At 39.2% G+C, this 14744-nt stretch overlaps 1 protein-coding gene across 1 annotated transcript in view; it reads right to left on the bottom strand.

Moving 5' to 3' along the window:
- Positions 1–2455: 2455 nt before the first annotated feature.
- Positions 2456–14744, bottom strand: part of KPNA3 (karyopherin subunit alpha 3) — an 85398-nt gene continuing 73109 nt past the window's right edge. Inside the window, exons 13-17 of the mRNA XM_061607552.1 lie at positions 11942–12046; positions 11757–11828; positions 11507–11669; positions 7028–7122; positions 2456–5266 (exon numbers count right to left, since the gene is read on the bottom strand). Coding sequence (XP_061463536.1) covers positions 5168–5266; positions 7028–7122; positions 11507–11669; positions 11757–11828; positions 11942–12046 — 534 coding nt within the window. The 3' untranslated portion in view covers positions 2456–5167. The remainder of the gene's footprint in view (positions 5267–7027; positions 7123–11506; positions 11670–11756; positions 11829–11941; positions 12047–14744) is intronic.

Raw genomic sequence — 14744 nt, 5'->3', positions numbered from 1 at the left:
TAGAGAACAAAAGGAGCAGGCCTAAAAATACTTGTGAAATTTCTACGACAACTACATTTATGATGCACCTCCAGGTGACTGTAAAACCCAAGGAAAAAAATTAAAAAAGAGCCCCACAAATATCCATCTCACTTATTTAATCAGGAAAGTGCAGTGAGCTACACTGTTAGCTCTGGAAGCGGTATTTCTTATTCATCTCCCCATCTTTAGTTTTAAATGTTTGTATTATTTTTAGCACTGGATACAATATGCATAATGTGTTAACTTGCACCTACTGTGTTGTATTTCACTGAAGTATCAGCATATTTAATCTCATACTATTTTACAAAAGGCCACTTTTGACAGTGAAGCTGCCAGTTCGGTCAAGGTGAAAGAGTACTTTATCAACACAGTCTAAAGTGTACATGAAATCTGAACACACTGTAGAATCTAGCTCTGAAGAGCCCAGAATTGCCAAAGTCAAGGGATCTAGAATAAAAAAATGGTCATCTATTCCAAATAATTCACCAGCCCTAAACATTCACGCAGAGACATCTTTACAAGACAACTGTTCACCATTTTGTCAAACATCAAGGCAGAAGATTCCACAATCTTTTTAGACAGATTATTGCTAGTCTAAAATTGTCTTTCTTAGTTAAAGTGCTGTTTAACCTGCTCTTACTGGACAGGATGAACAGGTTTTCCCCTTTGTCCATTTTTTTTGCCTCTCATATCATTGGAAAATCAACATTCTCCTTTGTCCCATTTTTTCCGTTTATTAGTATTTGATTTTTCAAGCTTTTGGCTATGTACAATTGTCTATATGCATAAAAAAAATAAGTGGCATGTTATGCAGTTGGTACTGCTGCAAACTGCAGCATGAACATTTGCCCCCCACTTGCACGCTGCTCACATCGCCTACTTCAGCAAGTAGACAAGGTGGTGATAGCAGTCTACATGCAGTAGCAACAACCTGGGTGGGCAGGCACAGCAGGCAGGAGGCTGGTGTGCAGCCTAGGTGGTGGCAGAGTTTCTCCAAGTAAGATAGTGCTGCGGGATGGTGGCGGCAGCCTGCGTGGATAGTGGGGAGGCTAGTGTATAGCCTAGATGCACTGTGTAGCAGCAGTGTTTGGGGTGGTGCAGGGCAATGGTGGCGGAGGAACAGGTGAGGCAAGCAGGTTGGTGAGGGGAGTGGGATTGCCTTTGGGGTCACAGGGGGGTTGGAAAGTGGGGCAGGAGGTTGGAAAGTGAGACAAACGGGGGGCAGAGCTCCCTTAATACAGCAATAACTCTGCTGCTTTCCCTTACTGTTACTATGGCAGTTATCCAGATCCAATATTGTTAGTTGTGTAATTGTACAAACATAATCAGGGCAGGGACTTGCTGTATAGGAGACCACCACCCTATTCCTAATTGCAACAGCTTTTCTTGCTTAAATTCTAGTCAATAGAATTGTGAAATTTACTAGACTGGTTGGAAAGCAAAGCAGTTTCAATCTAGTCACATATGTGAATATGTGTGTATCCACCTTATTCCCACATTCTAGTACGTGGAGAGTACTAAAATCCTACATAGCTGTTGCGGTTTTGTAGGTGATATTGTTGGAAGCTAGTTTGGCTTTTCCATGGTACTGCATGAAGTACTAAGAAACCTGTAAAACCAAAATGGACCCCTTGAGGGTGACAGGACAGCAAAAACTTGTATATTGCAAGCACAAGTACCACACCTTCCAAGACACTTTAAAATTACTGTCTATTCAGTGGAGTGGCTCTTAAGATAAATGAACAGAAGTTTCTTGTTTCCTCCTTGCCGCTGCAAAGCCTCTTTGATGCATTTAGGGGAGCCCCCCCCCCGGCTAATGTGGGATGGGGCCTGGTGGGCTGCTAGAGGAGGGCAGAATTGCCAAAAATAAAGCTGAGGGCTTCTGTGAACTTCCTTCCATTCACTTTTCTTGTGATCCAAGCCACAGCCTTTATCAGTACCATAGCACTGTGCTGACCTCTTGTCAATGATTCTTGAACTTCAGTGCTTAAAACTGACCACAGTATTGCAGACAAGCTAGCACTCAATGAAATGTTATTAAAATTAGATTGGCCTTTTGTGTAGTGTTACTCCAACAATACATTCAGGACATGCTGATGCTTACCAACAGTTATCCTGTCTTATTACTGCATATAGAGAACATTGCAAATGTATTCAATGAGATTAGTAGTTTCCTTTCAGTTACAGAACAGGACAGTACACAGAGAACAATATTACTAGTCCTTCAGAATCATTCCTGCCATTGCCACCTTACAGTAGAGCCAAACTGAGGCTTGAGTAATTTGACAAGAACTTCGTATTTTAAAAGTTGCTATTTTTTTCAACAGAACAAAGATATCAGATGAAGTTGTAAGATATTTTTGTACCTGAATATGAACACTGTGCCAAATATGAAGGTTCTTCTTAGATGAACGTTCAAAATAAAGGATTACTATATATTATTATTGCCATGTACTATAAATACTGTTTTTATTTTTGGTAATGCTTTAGAAGTCAGATCAGGTTACTAGAGGACATCTTCTAGTTCAAACATGGTCAAAGAAAAATAACCCTACAAATCCACTTAAGAATAAGTATGTCACTGTTTTCAAAATAAGTTCTTACAGGTTTATAATATTTGATAGCAGCTTTTTATTGGTTATAAAACCTAAGCCCATATACAAAATTAGGAACACATTTAGATGCCTCTTTTGAAGTAACAATTTAATCTTATTAACTGAGAGTTAAAAAATAACACAATGCAATTTTAAAACACTTCTGAAAACTTAAAAGTGCAGCAATATACTTGTAGCTTGAATATAAAGATCCTACTCCATCATGTGACTGGAAGAAGCTCCACAAGTGGGGCGGGAGAGAATGATACCAGTTCTGTCCATCTACAGCCTGTTGTGCCTCCTGAAAAGCTATTACGGAGTTCTCATGACCCTAGGACATCATTTTGGGAATTAATGGGGGATAGCAACTCCCCCAGCACAACTGCAACTGTCTTCCACTCTTGCAGAGCAGGATCTTTGGATTCAAGCCTTTGTTTCCTTTAACTATAAAATGGTTAAATCCCAGTCAAGGGCTGATAAGGTGATATAAGAATGAGAAAAATGCAAGTTACTGCTTTAAGTGAATTTTCCTATTCTTCATCTCAGTGTTCACACTAGTGAAAAATCATTTATTTTGTGTGTAGCATCTAAGATGGAGAACATAGGCACACTGTAAAATGAGGGATATTTGTTCACATCATCAACTGCATACCTGCTTTGAAACTGCAAAAACTGTGACCAAATCTAATTCTGATTTTGAATTAACTAGTTTTTTAGCAAGCACAACACTATTTCAGTAAAATGTGTTAATAGGACACAGTTACCAAATTAACTTAATGTCTGGGTAAAGAAAAAAGGCACAATGAACTTCAACTCAATTTTACGTGCACAAGAGTTGAAAAGTCTGAGCCACCTTAAAGAGAAATTGATTTTAAAATTTATAAAACCTATAAATAGAGGCCAAACTGCTGTATTAAAACAGAGTATCTAGCAAGTAAAAATCTTGCAGTTTAAAACATATACTTGTATCATTTTAAGATACAAGACAACTCATTCTTTAAAGTGGCTCCACCTTGGCAGATATATTTAATGAATGAACACCTGCAATGTCTTGCTCATCAGTGGAAAAACAGCTGATCAACAAAGCTTTGATGGCATCTGTCCATATCGTCATCACAGTAAATACAACCTACATCCAATAACTATATTAGTTTTACGTTTTCAGTATCCGTTCACATCAAGGCATTGGGAAACTACATCCAGTGAACAACAGCAACAATACCAGTTTGTGTGACAGCTTATAAAGTTTAAATTTCATTTTTATCCACAGCAATCCCAAATCCTCTGAAAAGCCAGGCTGGACAGTTTCCCCACTATTAATGATCTCCCATGTTACCAGCTTATGTAAATTTATTCATTGTGAGCTGCCCATTATGCATATTCTGAACAGTAGCAGCTTCCACAAAGCTTCACACAACTAATACATATCTTAACTATATGAGTAGGATTACAGACTAGTTTTTCTATTAGTCTTCCAATACTCCAAGAATGAAGCTTTTATGATGCTTCTAAAATAGTTGCTAGTTTGTTGCCAATCACATAATCATAAGCACTGGTAAGTAAAAAAATAGTTTAAGACTAAATTACAGCAAACATGAAAGCTCCACAGTTTAAACCAATATAAATCAACATTATTCAGTTATAAATTTAAAACAAAAATAATGTATTGACTACTGAAAGATGAAAGCAAGATTCTTGCGAACCGATGCTCATTTAGGACAGCTTTGTGTCTTTAATATGGGATTCTTGCTTTCAACTTAGAACAAAGTTAAAGTCCATGACTGATTGTAGCTCAGGTAAAGTATCATGCACAGCATTTTCATTATTTCAAACACAGCAGGAACACACAGGCTGAAGAGTGGTCAAGTACAGCTTGCTGTTCTCAAAATTACATATAATGGTCATGTTTTACTAGTCCAAATAGAAAGTTCAGTCTTCAGACCCAAGCTTCTAAGGCAGTAATGAACACAATTACTGATACATGTAGTCTGTTTTTACACTAATCAATTACCGAGTTCTTTTAAAATTTCAGTTTCACCAATGAAAATAATTTGACTTGTATTTTCTTTCTTTATTCTTCCGCATTAAATATATGAAAATATGTTTGTAGAGGACAACAGCAGAGGCTCAAAAAATAAACAGGGCCTCTCAGAAGTCTTCCAAAATGTAAGCATCATACTAAAGAGTTTTGATCCACAGCGCACTATTTTCCAAAGAAAGCTACTCTTCTGTGGGAAGCCTATGTGCCACCACAAAGGGATAAACTTAAAACTGCAGACTAGCGGTATCTGCTTGTGGCACCAGGGAAAAAAGGCAAAAACAAGAGAGGAAAGATAGCAGGGTTTGTTAAAAATTCTGAACAGTTTATGAGATCATGCAGATGCATTTATGGCCCATGTGATAATTACTTTTGGCAACTGCAAAATGACTGATATATGACTTGCTTTAGAAGCACCAGACAAAGAGGCATATGCTTGGAGTCTTTTTTCAACAGCAGCCACCCAGTGGTAAATTTTACAGGTGTGGAATAGACGAACTGCACTGTGCTGAACTTAAAAATTAAATTCTTTTGTTTGAAGATTTGCCGTTGGATCAAAATTGTAAGTACCTCCTTGTGTTGCTTCAGGAATGAGGCTGGGGTCTTCATCAATCTACAAAAGCAAAGGAAGCGCATGCAATGGTAACTCTATTTTTCATTTTATATAAGTAGGCCCACTTATAGACAAAATATTCTGCTCAATAATACATAAAGTTGTCAAAAACGCATACCATATTTACAGAAGGTTTAGACATCTTACAAAAGTTGTGACATTTCCAAATCTGTCAGTCTTATGAGCAACTGCTGGAATTTTTTGCAGGTGGCAGCCCCCTTATAGGAAGCTGTTTTATACTGAGTCAAATCATTGTTCCATCTAGCTCAGTACTGTCTACACTGACTGGCAGCAGCTCTCCAGGATTTCAGGCAGGAGTCTTTTCCAACCCTACCTGGAGATGTCAGGGACTGAACCTGGGACCGTCTGCATTTAAAGCAGATGCTCTACCACTGAGCTATGGCCCTTCCAGAATATAGCCAACTTCATACTCTTTGGGGTTCTCACCATGATGGCTGGTGGTGGCAATGAGTAGGTCTGATAAGGATGTGTCAGCAAGTCTGGCACTAAGAAGGAGTGATAGAAAACTGGGTGTATGTGCACAGAGGCAGGTAATTAAAGGTGGTAAGTCCCTGAGTTGACCTAGGTCATGATGGGGAAGGGTCCAATGAAGCAGATATCCAATTTCTGGGTGGGTCATAGTGTGGGGAAGTACAGAGTGGACAGCCATATGAGATCTCCCATTGCCATGGCCAGCCCAGTTGCTACAAATGGTCTGCAAAGCATTTGTTGGAGCATTTCGCTTCTTCCAGTTGGTCTCAAAGGTCTTGATATAAGACCTGGAGTTCTTGGAGGACTCGATCTGCAGCCAGAACTGATGACAGGGGAGACAAGGACCGAAAGAACTGGGGGATGGCCCCATCTATCATTACCTTACAAAGTTGCCTAATGATTGGGAAGTGATGTGTGGTTTGGGATTGAAGTATGAGTGGAGAACAGAAATTTTAAGTTGGAGTTTTTTTGGGGGTTGTATGTTAATTTTTTCAATGTTTCCATAATTGATAAATATAAAAATATACAAATGGGTTTTTCCCCTCTAAAGTCAAAAATAACTTTACTTAACTATTATTACTCATAATTTCTGAACCAATATACATAGTTTCAATTTAGTACAATGGAAATTGTTATGGCTTGGATTATATTAAATGGTCTGATTTGGGATTGGGTCCACATAAAACAGTGAGATTAGATGTTTTATGATACAGGAAGGTAGTTTCAACCAAGTGGTACCACTTTCAGCCTTGTACTTTATGAAATTCTTATTGGTTCCTGTTACCCCTTTCCAGAGGGTAAACCCCAACAAATTGGATAGTCTGAAATTATGTACATGATTCTCCAACAAATGCCTTTGGATGTAATTGTTGGCCCTGGAAAGGAGTTTGTGCAGGCAGCCACCACCACCTAAATGCCCAATGAGTTGCTCAGAAGATTGGCAGTTTTGGAAGTGCCACCACTTTTGTAAAATGTCTAGATATCCAAGTCTTTTTGTACCTTATGAAATGCGTTGTTCTGACACTGGCTGACAGACTACTACTTCAGTAAGATCTGGACAAGACAGACACACGTGCCTTCTTTAAGCATTACTAATAAGGCTTAAATTACCACATGAAGGGGACAATACCCCCTCACTGCCATTCTTGTCACCATTGAACTCTGCCCTGTCTGACGATGGGACCACCCACCCCACTCCAGATTCATCCCCAATGTATTTGTGCAAATGGCACTCGAAGTAGCCACTTACTACTGCTTAAAAGTACTTACATCATCACCAGAGAAATACTGATCTATTATTTCAAACGCTAGCTTGTAAATGTCTTCATTCTCATGTTGCTGCAGTGCCTCGATTTTCTCTAAACCTGGTCAGAGAGGAAAGAGAAAGAGAAAAGTTAGTTGCCTTTAAAATCAGCAGCAGATTGGACACAGGTGATGGAATGGATTTCCCTTTCATCATCATCCCAAATCTACTATGGAGGGGGGGGACCACAAGGAAAGGGAAGTCTGCTTTGATGCAGGGTGGATTGATTTAAATCAAGATTTAAAACATTGATTTAAATAATGATTTAAATCACCCAGAGAAACCCTTAATTAAAATCAAGTTTGTCATTTACAGTTCTTCATGTATTTATTAAACAATGGTGTAAATCTGATTAATAAAACATGTTAATTTACAACTCAATATATTGATACAATACATATTACAAGGAGAGTATACTGTGTAATTGTTTAGATAACTTGATTTTTATTAATTTAGGAAACAGTACATAATATTGCCTATGTCAAGCTGCATTTTGCATTCTGCTCACGGCCGGAGTTCGATTCCAATGAAAGGAGGAAGTCGAATCTCCAGTAAAAGGGGTCGAGGTCCACTCAGCCTTCCATCCATCCATGGTCGGTAAAATGAGTACCCAGTATATGCTGGGGGGTAAAGAAAGGCCGGGGAAGGAACTGGCAATCCTACCTCACATATACGGTCTGCCTAGTAAACGTCACAAGACGTCACCCTGAGTCGGAGACGACTCGCACTACAAGTGCGGGGACACCTTTACCTTTAGGGAAGCTGAGTTATGCTGAAGTAAAACAGGGAATAGACTTCCGCCAGTATTACAGTTATGGTCTGCCATGATGTTAGAAATATGGGGCGTATTATGTAATATAAAATAAGAAAATGGCACCCAGTGGCAACTCTTAACTGCTTCTTCTATAGCATAAATGTGGGCTATAGATTCTAAACCTAGTTAACTGATTTGAGCTAAGCTTTTCTTTTTTTTCTATTAACATCCAACATAGCAACATAGTTTCATTACGATGCTTCATCATTCTTGCAGCCAAGCCCTGCATTTCCTTCTTGCACCTTTTACACATTTTCCTTTTTTGCCTCAGGAAGGAATTTCTGCAAAACATTCCCAGACAGGGTCTCTTTTATGCCCAGAAGCCATGACAGTTCTTCTGTGGCAAAGTATGGGGAAATATGGGTACTGGAAGCTGAGTCTGTACAATAATATCTTTCCTTTTTTCTTTCCAGTCCTCTCCACTGTTCCTTTCTACTCTGCCTCCGTCCTTTTTAATGTTGCTTTTGTCCTAATTCTTTTGCCTTGTGTGGCCCAGTTCTACCATCACATAAGCTCAGAACAACAATCCCATTCCCATCCAGCCTGCGTCTTTGCACATGTAACTTTAATCAGAGAAACAGAAACTGAAAGGCCAGAACTTCCAAGAAGCAAGAGTTTGTAGGTAGGCTGGGCAGAGCCATTTTCATGAGATGGAAAACTGAAATTAATGCACATGTTTGACTGCTAGGTAACAATGTGTGCGAGTGTGATAGAGCCATTAATTTATTTTAATGAGACTGTAAGTGTAGGTTTAGCTTGTAATAAAACAGAACTGAATGAGGGAGAAATGTACTATTAATATATTTTTTAAAAAATAAAAAACCTGATTTAAATAAAACATCCATTTTTAATTTTGTTTTTATTTTAAAAATCACTGGTTTTTATCCACCCTGCTTTGATGTCACCCTCAACGTTCAAGACATTCGGTTTAGATGCATTTGTCTCAAATGCTATTAAAACCAGCAACAGAAAAATACAAAAGGTCTATGATATGAAATCAAGATATTTAAGTGATGTCTATGTGGTTTAAGTGATATTACTTGCTCTGAAATAGATATATTTAATGATCTCCTAGATGAACTGCACAATAATTTTATTTTATACTTTTAAAAAAAAACATGCACCCACCTTTCTATTACACATATGCATTTTTACTCAGAAGTAAGTCTCACTGGGTTCAGTGGGATTTACTCCCTAGTAAGAGAGTTTAAGATTTCAGTCTGAATGAACATGGTTGGTTGGTTGTACTGCCTTCAAGTCGCTTCCAACTTATGGTGACCCTATGAATAGGGTTTGTATGGTAAACAGTATTCAGAGGGGGTTTACCATTGCCTCCCTCTGAGGCTGAGAGGCAGTGACAGGCCCAAGGTCACCCAGTGAGCTTCATGGCTGTGTGGGGATTTGAACCCTGGTCTCCCAGGTCATAGTCCAACACTAACCGCGACACCACACTGGCTGTCGAATGAACATAAAACTACCTAAAGATGAACCCTACAGGTAGCTGCAAGCTACACTGGTATGAATATATACAATTCAAAGATTCCATATATTACATGAAGTATGGTATGTGTTCAAAAACAATATAGGTATGAGAAAAACAATCACTATGTTTAAATAGTGAAATTATCACCAAAATATATTCTGTAAATCCTTATAAGTCTGGTACATTGGCTCATTTCAAGTAACTCCTTGGATATTTTGCATCCAATTGTTTGGCTGAAGTATGGTGTAGTAGAACCCTCAAACTACAAACCTACGTTTTCAAGAAGAATACTACCCCATTCAACACAGGTTGAACTACCATCCCAGGGTCAAGTCTACTGACCAAGATTCAATTTGTTTGCCTACATCCAGTCAATTTCTATTTCTATTTCCAGACAGCCTCCCTGGAATAATATGGAAGGAGAGATAAAAGTTGGGTGTCATCTTCATACTGATGACATCAAACGCCAAGTGCCCGAACAACTTCTCCCAGCAGTTTCATGTATATATTAAACAGCACGGGAGACAAGATGGAATCCTGTGAGACCCCATTAGCCCAACAACCAAGAGTTGTCTTGCACCACTTCTGAAACCATCCGTCAAGGAAGGACTGAAACCATAACAATGCTGTGCCTCCAAGTTCCATCCTGATACGCCAATCCAGAAGAATGCCATTATCAGTGGCATAGCAAATCACTCAGAGATCCAACAGAACCAAAGAAGCACCCCTGTTGAGTTCTTGGCATAGATAATCTACCACAGTGATTAAAGGTGTTTCCATCCAACATGATTCCAGACAGATCAGTGTCATCTAACTATGTCTGGAGAAGTATGGTCGGTGCCACTTGAGCACCTTGCCCAGGAAGTAAATGTGACTGGCCAATTATTCAAACAATCTTCTGGGTCTTGGGTAGGCCTCACAACTGCTGCTTTGGGCTCCTTTGGGAGGAAGATGGGATATAAGTTAATAATAAATAAATAAGTGCCTCCTTTAAAGCATTCAGCACCATCCATTATTACAAGGAGGCATTAATCCCGGATTATCAATCCTCTCCTGCTAGCTGTTATAATCTATTCTAGGAGATGTAAGGAATCAGTAAATAGGTGATGGTTAGAGCAGTGTGGGTTGTGTCTTCACTTCTCAAAAACTGGTATGTATTCTACAAAATAGGACCAGATGGTCCTCTAGACACATCCATTGATTGTACTCCAGAACTAGCAGTATCCAAGTCAAAGCAGATGTAAATTATTTTAACCTGTTAAAATTGTTTTAACACGTTAGAAAAGATGTCAAAGAGGGCTTCTAAGGGATCTTTAAAATCACCCTCCACTTGCTTATCATTATTAGATCACTTCCTAGTTGTGAGCAGGCTGGCGGATCTGGATGGATTCATGAGAGCTCTCAGGAATTTATGGTTGGCATGACTGGTGCTTCTCTATAAAGCCCCAGTTGCTCTTCAGGATACGTAGCTTAGGTAGCTGACATAATTGCTTCTAAACACCTTCTCCCATTCAACAGAGCTTGTTCGGTTCCCAGGAATTTGGGCTGATAAAGCAGTTGGGATGATGGCTGGAATACAACTGGCAATGAACTCAGAATGAATCTGATAGTTAAGACTCCATTCTAAAGCCTACTGTAGTGATTATGAGGGAAAAGCAAAGCAGCAACACTTCACCACCATCATTGCATCAGCACAGTGCTGTTCAGCAGTTTCTTCTGAGTGGTGCGAGGCCTTCTCCAGTTTAGTCTGGAAAGTGATTTAGAGTCACCACCCCTCGACGCGTTTTCCAAAAACATACGGTTAAATCATTCGCATCCACCTTGACTTGGATGTCACTAGTTCTGCAGTACAATCAATGGATGTTTCTCGAACAACATCTGGTCCTATTTTGTAGGACCAGTTTTTGAAATGTTAGTTTTTGAGGACTGAGGACATTAACAAGATGCTTAGAGCAGTGCTGGCTATCACCTGTTTACTCATTTCATTGAATCATGATAAACAAGTCAAAAAGAAACTCTCCTCTCCTAGATAGCCTTCTTCTTGCCAGAATGAGAACACCAGATTAAGTATCATGATTATGTCAATTATTGCATCAGTCTTGGCAGCGGCAGCGGCGGCGGCGGGGATTCATGCATATTACATCTTACCTCCACATTCTTCTATAATTTCTGCGATTGTGCTTGCTTCATCACCAGCCATTATTAGAATGTTTTTCAGCCCATCCAGAACAACCTGCACCACTTGAGAATCTTTGACAGAGAGTAAGTTACAGAATGGTGGGATTACATTCTGTTGCACAAGGTATTCAACCTAAACAGAAGCAAAATATACTTAGAATTTTGTTTCTTCCTTATAAAAGGTTCTAAGTTTACTAATTTGACTATTTAAGACACATACCTGATCTTTTCTACCACTTATTGTTAAGTTGCTAATTGCCCAAGCAGCTTCCTTTTGTGTGCCAAAGTCTCCCTAAAGGATATAAAAGATGAGTTGTGTAAGCAAAGTAATATATATATAGACTTATGATCTTCTATTAGCTTAACAAAAATATGAGAAGCAGGCAAATCCTGCAATTGACTGACCTTAGCCAGCTGGTGAATGATCATCGGGATAAGTCCAGCATCTATTACAGCTTGAACTTGTTGCTGATTTCCTGCAGTGATATTGGAAAGGAACCAGACTGCTTCCTGTAATCAAAACAAAACCTGCACATGAAGCTGCCTTACAAAGAGACAAAGATATTTCCCATTACCTATTACTTGATCCTTCTAACTGGAGATATCAGGGATTGAATTTAGGCCCTATGACATGCAAAGGATGTGCATTGCCGCTAAGATATAAAGCACCTCCCTACTATTAATTTCAACCTATTTCCAGGAAGAAACACTGAATAGGATTTCAGCAACTGATACCTTTCTTCTGGTAGACTATAAAAATTGGGTGGATGGTGTGCTTATGAATGTTTGTGAGGTATGGGGGAGAACAGGATGGGATGAGCATATAACACCTGTTCTGGCCAGCTTGCACTGGTTGCCAATATGTTTCCGGGCTAGATTCAAAGTGTTGGTATTAACCTATAAAGCCTTATACGGTGCGGGACCACGATACCTTGCGGAACGCCTCTTCCGATATGAACCGGCCCGTGCACTACGTTCCGCTACGAAGGCCCTCCTCCGGGTTCCAACTCACAGGGAGGCCCGGAGGGTGATGACAAGATCTAGGGCCTTCTCAGTGGTGGCCCCCGACCTGTGGAACAGTCTCCCCGAGGAAGTACGCCTGGCGCCGACTCTGCTCTCCTTCCGGCGCCAGGTCAAAACCTTCCTATTCTCTGAAGCATTTTAAGTTACACTGATTTACTTTTAAAAATGTTTATTGTATTGGATTGTTGATTGTATTTTAGTATTATTTTGTTATTCATTGTATTTTTATGCTATTTTATGTTCACCGCCCAGAGAGCTATTGCTAGTCGGGCGGTATATAAATTTAATAAATAATAATAATAATAATAATAATAATAATAATAATAATAATAATAATAATAATGATGAGTAGTGGATATAGTATGACCTCTGTAGATTTAAGACAGAATGTAGGTACCATGTGGTGTAAGTAAGGTGATGTATGCTGTGACTCAGGATGTATTTTGACAAGAGGGAGGGTGGAAGGAATCCCTGACTCTTAAAATGTTTTCAAAATATGCTGCTACGTTTTTGCTTTTGGGGAATTTTATTGTTTTCTATTGTAATTTTTCAGTTTCATTGTTTGTTATATGATATTTGTTATTTTTGTAAACTGCTTAGAGACTGCTTTAGTATTAAGTGTTATATATATATATGGAATAAAAATAAATAAAAACAAAACTTCACAATAAAATCAAGCCTGTAGCAGATGCAATATCCAGAGTTAACACAGATCCGATTACAGATAACCACAGATGTAGTGTAGTGCTTTTCAAACTGCAGGTTGTAACCTACACTTGGTTCCCACAATTAGAAGCATTCTTCATTTCCGTGGGCTTTTTTCCCATTTCATCCAGGCTGACAGCTCACCACTGTTATTGTGCAGACCCTTTAAGAGATAGGCTTGCTCATTTTTCTCTTTTTATGTCATGCTTAAATTCTGGTTCAAGTATGAAGTGCCTATATATACGCAGATTAACAAAAATGGGAAAAAATTGATATAAACTTGTTCAGTGGTGACTAATAATGTGATATTCTTGTGTTGACTTATAAAGAAGGAAAGTGAAGCTCAAGACGTGGAGTTACTTTAGAAGTGGGCCTCAAAATGTTAAGTTTACAGGCGGGTCCCACTTCAAAACATTTGAGAAACACTGATTCAAGTGTGTTGCATATTCACTTCTACTTGTCATGAGAGGAGTATGGAAGAAGTTTGCGAAAGGCGTGTTCCCAGTATCAGGCAAGTAATAAACTAACAGCTCCTTGGATTATTACTTTTGAGGTGGGGGGAGAGCGAAGCAAGCCTCAGGTTCTGTAATGGATCAGGAGTATATTAGGAGTATAGGAAGCTGCTTTACACTGCATCAGACCATTGGTTCATCTAGCTCAGCATTGTCGACACTGATTGGCAGTGGCTCTCCAGTGTTTCAGACAGGATTATCTCCCTGCCCTCCCTGGAGATGCTGGGGATTAAACCAGGGACCTTGCAGATGCTCCACCACTGAGCTCTGACCCCTTCCCCTATTGAAATATGTGAGCCTTTATTAACAATATATAAAACCCCCAAAGCTTCATATCAGACATTTCTTAGACTGCCTGAAATCTACATGGAACTGATAAAAGCTAAAAATTAGGCTGTGTATTGAGAGAAATCAAAGTAATAAACAGTAAAGAAAGAAAAAGAACAGTGTGTGCAATCTACACGAGCAGAGCCATCTCTTCCAGCCTCTGAAGCAGGTGAGCCCATTTGTAACACACAAACAAAACTTATTTGATTAGTCCCAAGCGTCTGTAAAAAGATATCTGGAATTCTTTGTCACTCTAAGCTTAACCCCAATTCTTAAGAAGAATTTCAAAGTTTACACTGCTCCAGTGCTAGTGTAAAAAAGGGAAAAAAGAGATCTGCACTGCCAGCTCCTTGCAGAAATTAGTTGTATTAAAGGACAATGCTACTTCATAGGAGCACTCTACAATGTATGAATTAAAAGTGATGGGTCTCAATGGAATACAGTCTAGGGAAAGCATTTCTCTTGCCATCTTTAGATCATTTATTTCATAGAATCATAGAATAGTAGAGTTGGAAGGGGCCTATAAGGCCATCAAGTCCAACCCCCTGCTCAATGCAGGAATCCAAATCAAAGCATTCCCAACAGATGGCTGTCCAGCAGCCTTCTGAACGCCTCCAGTGTCGGAGAGCCCACTACCTCTC

This window comes from Rhineura floridana, chromosome 2 (genome assembly GCF_030035675.1).
Source record: "Rhineura floridana isolate rRhiFlo1 chromosome 2, rRhiFlo1.hap2, whole genome shotgun sequence".
Lineage (NCBI taxonomy): Eukaryota > Metazoa > Chordata > Lepidosauria > Squamata > Rhineuridae > Rhineura > Rhineura floridana.
The sequence above is the reverse complement of the archived record's forward strand: the minus strand, read 5'-3'. Positions and strand labels throughout refer to the sequence as shown.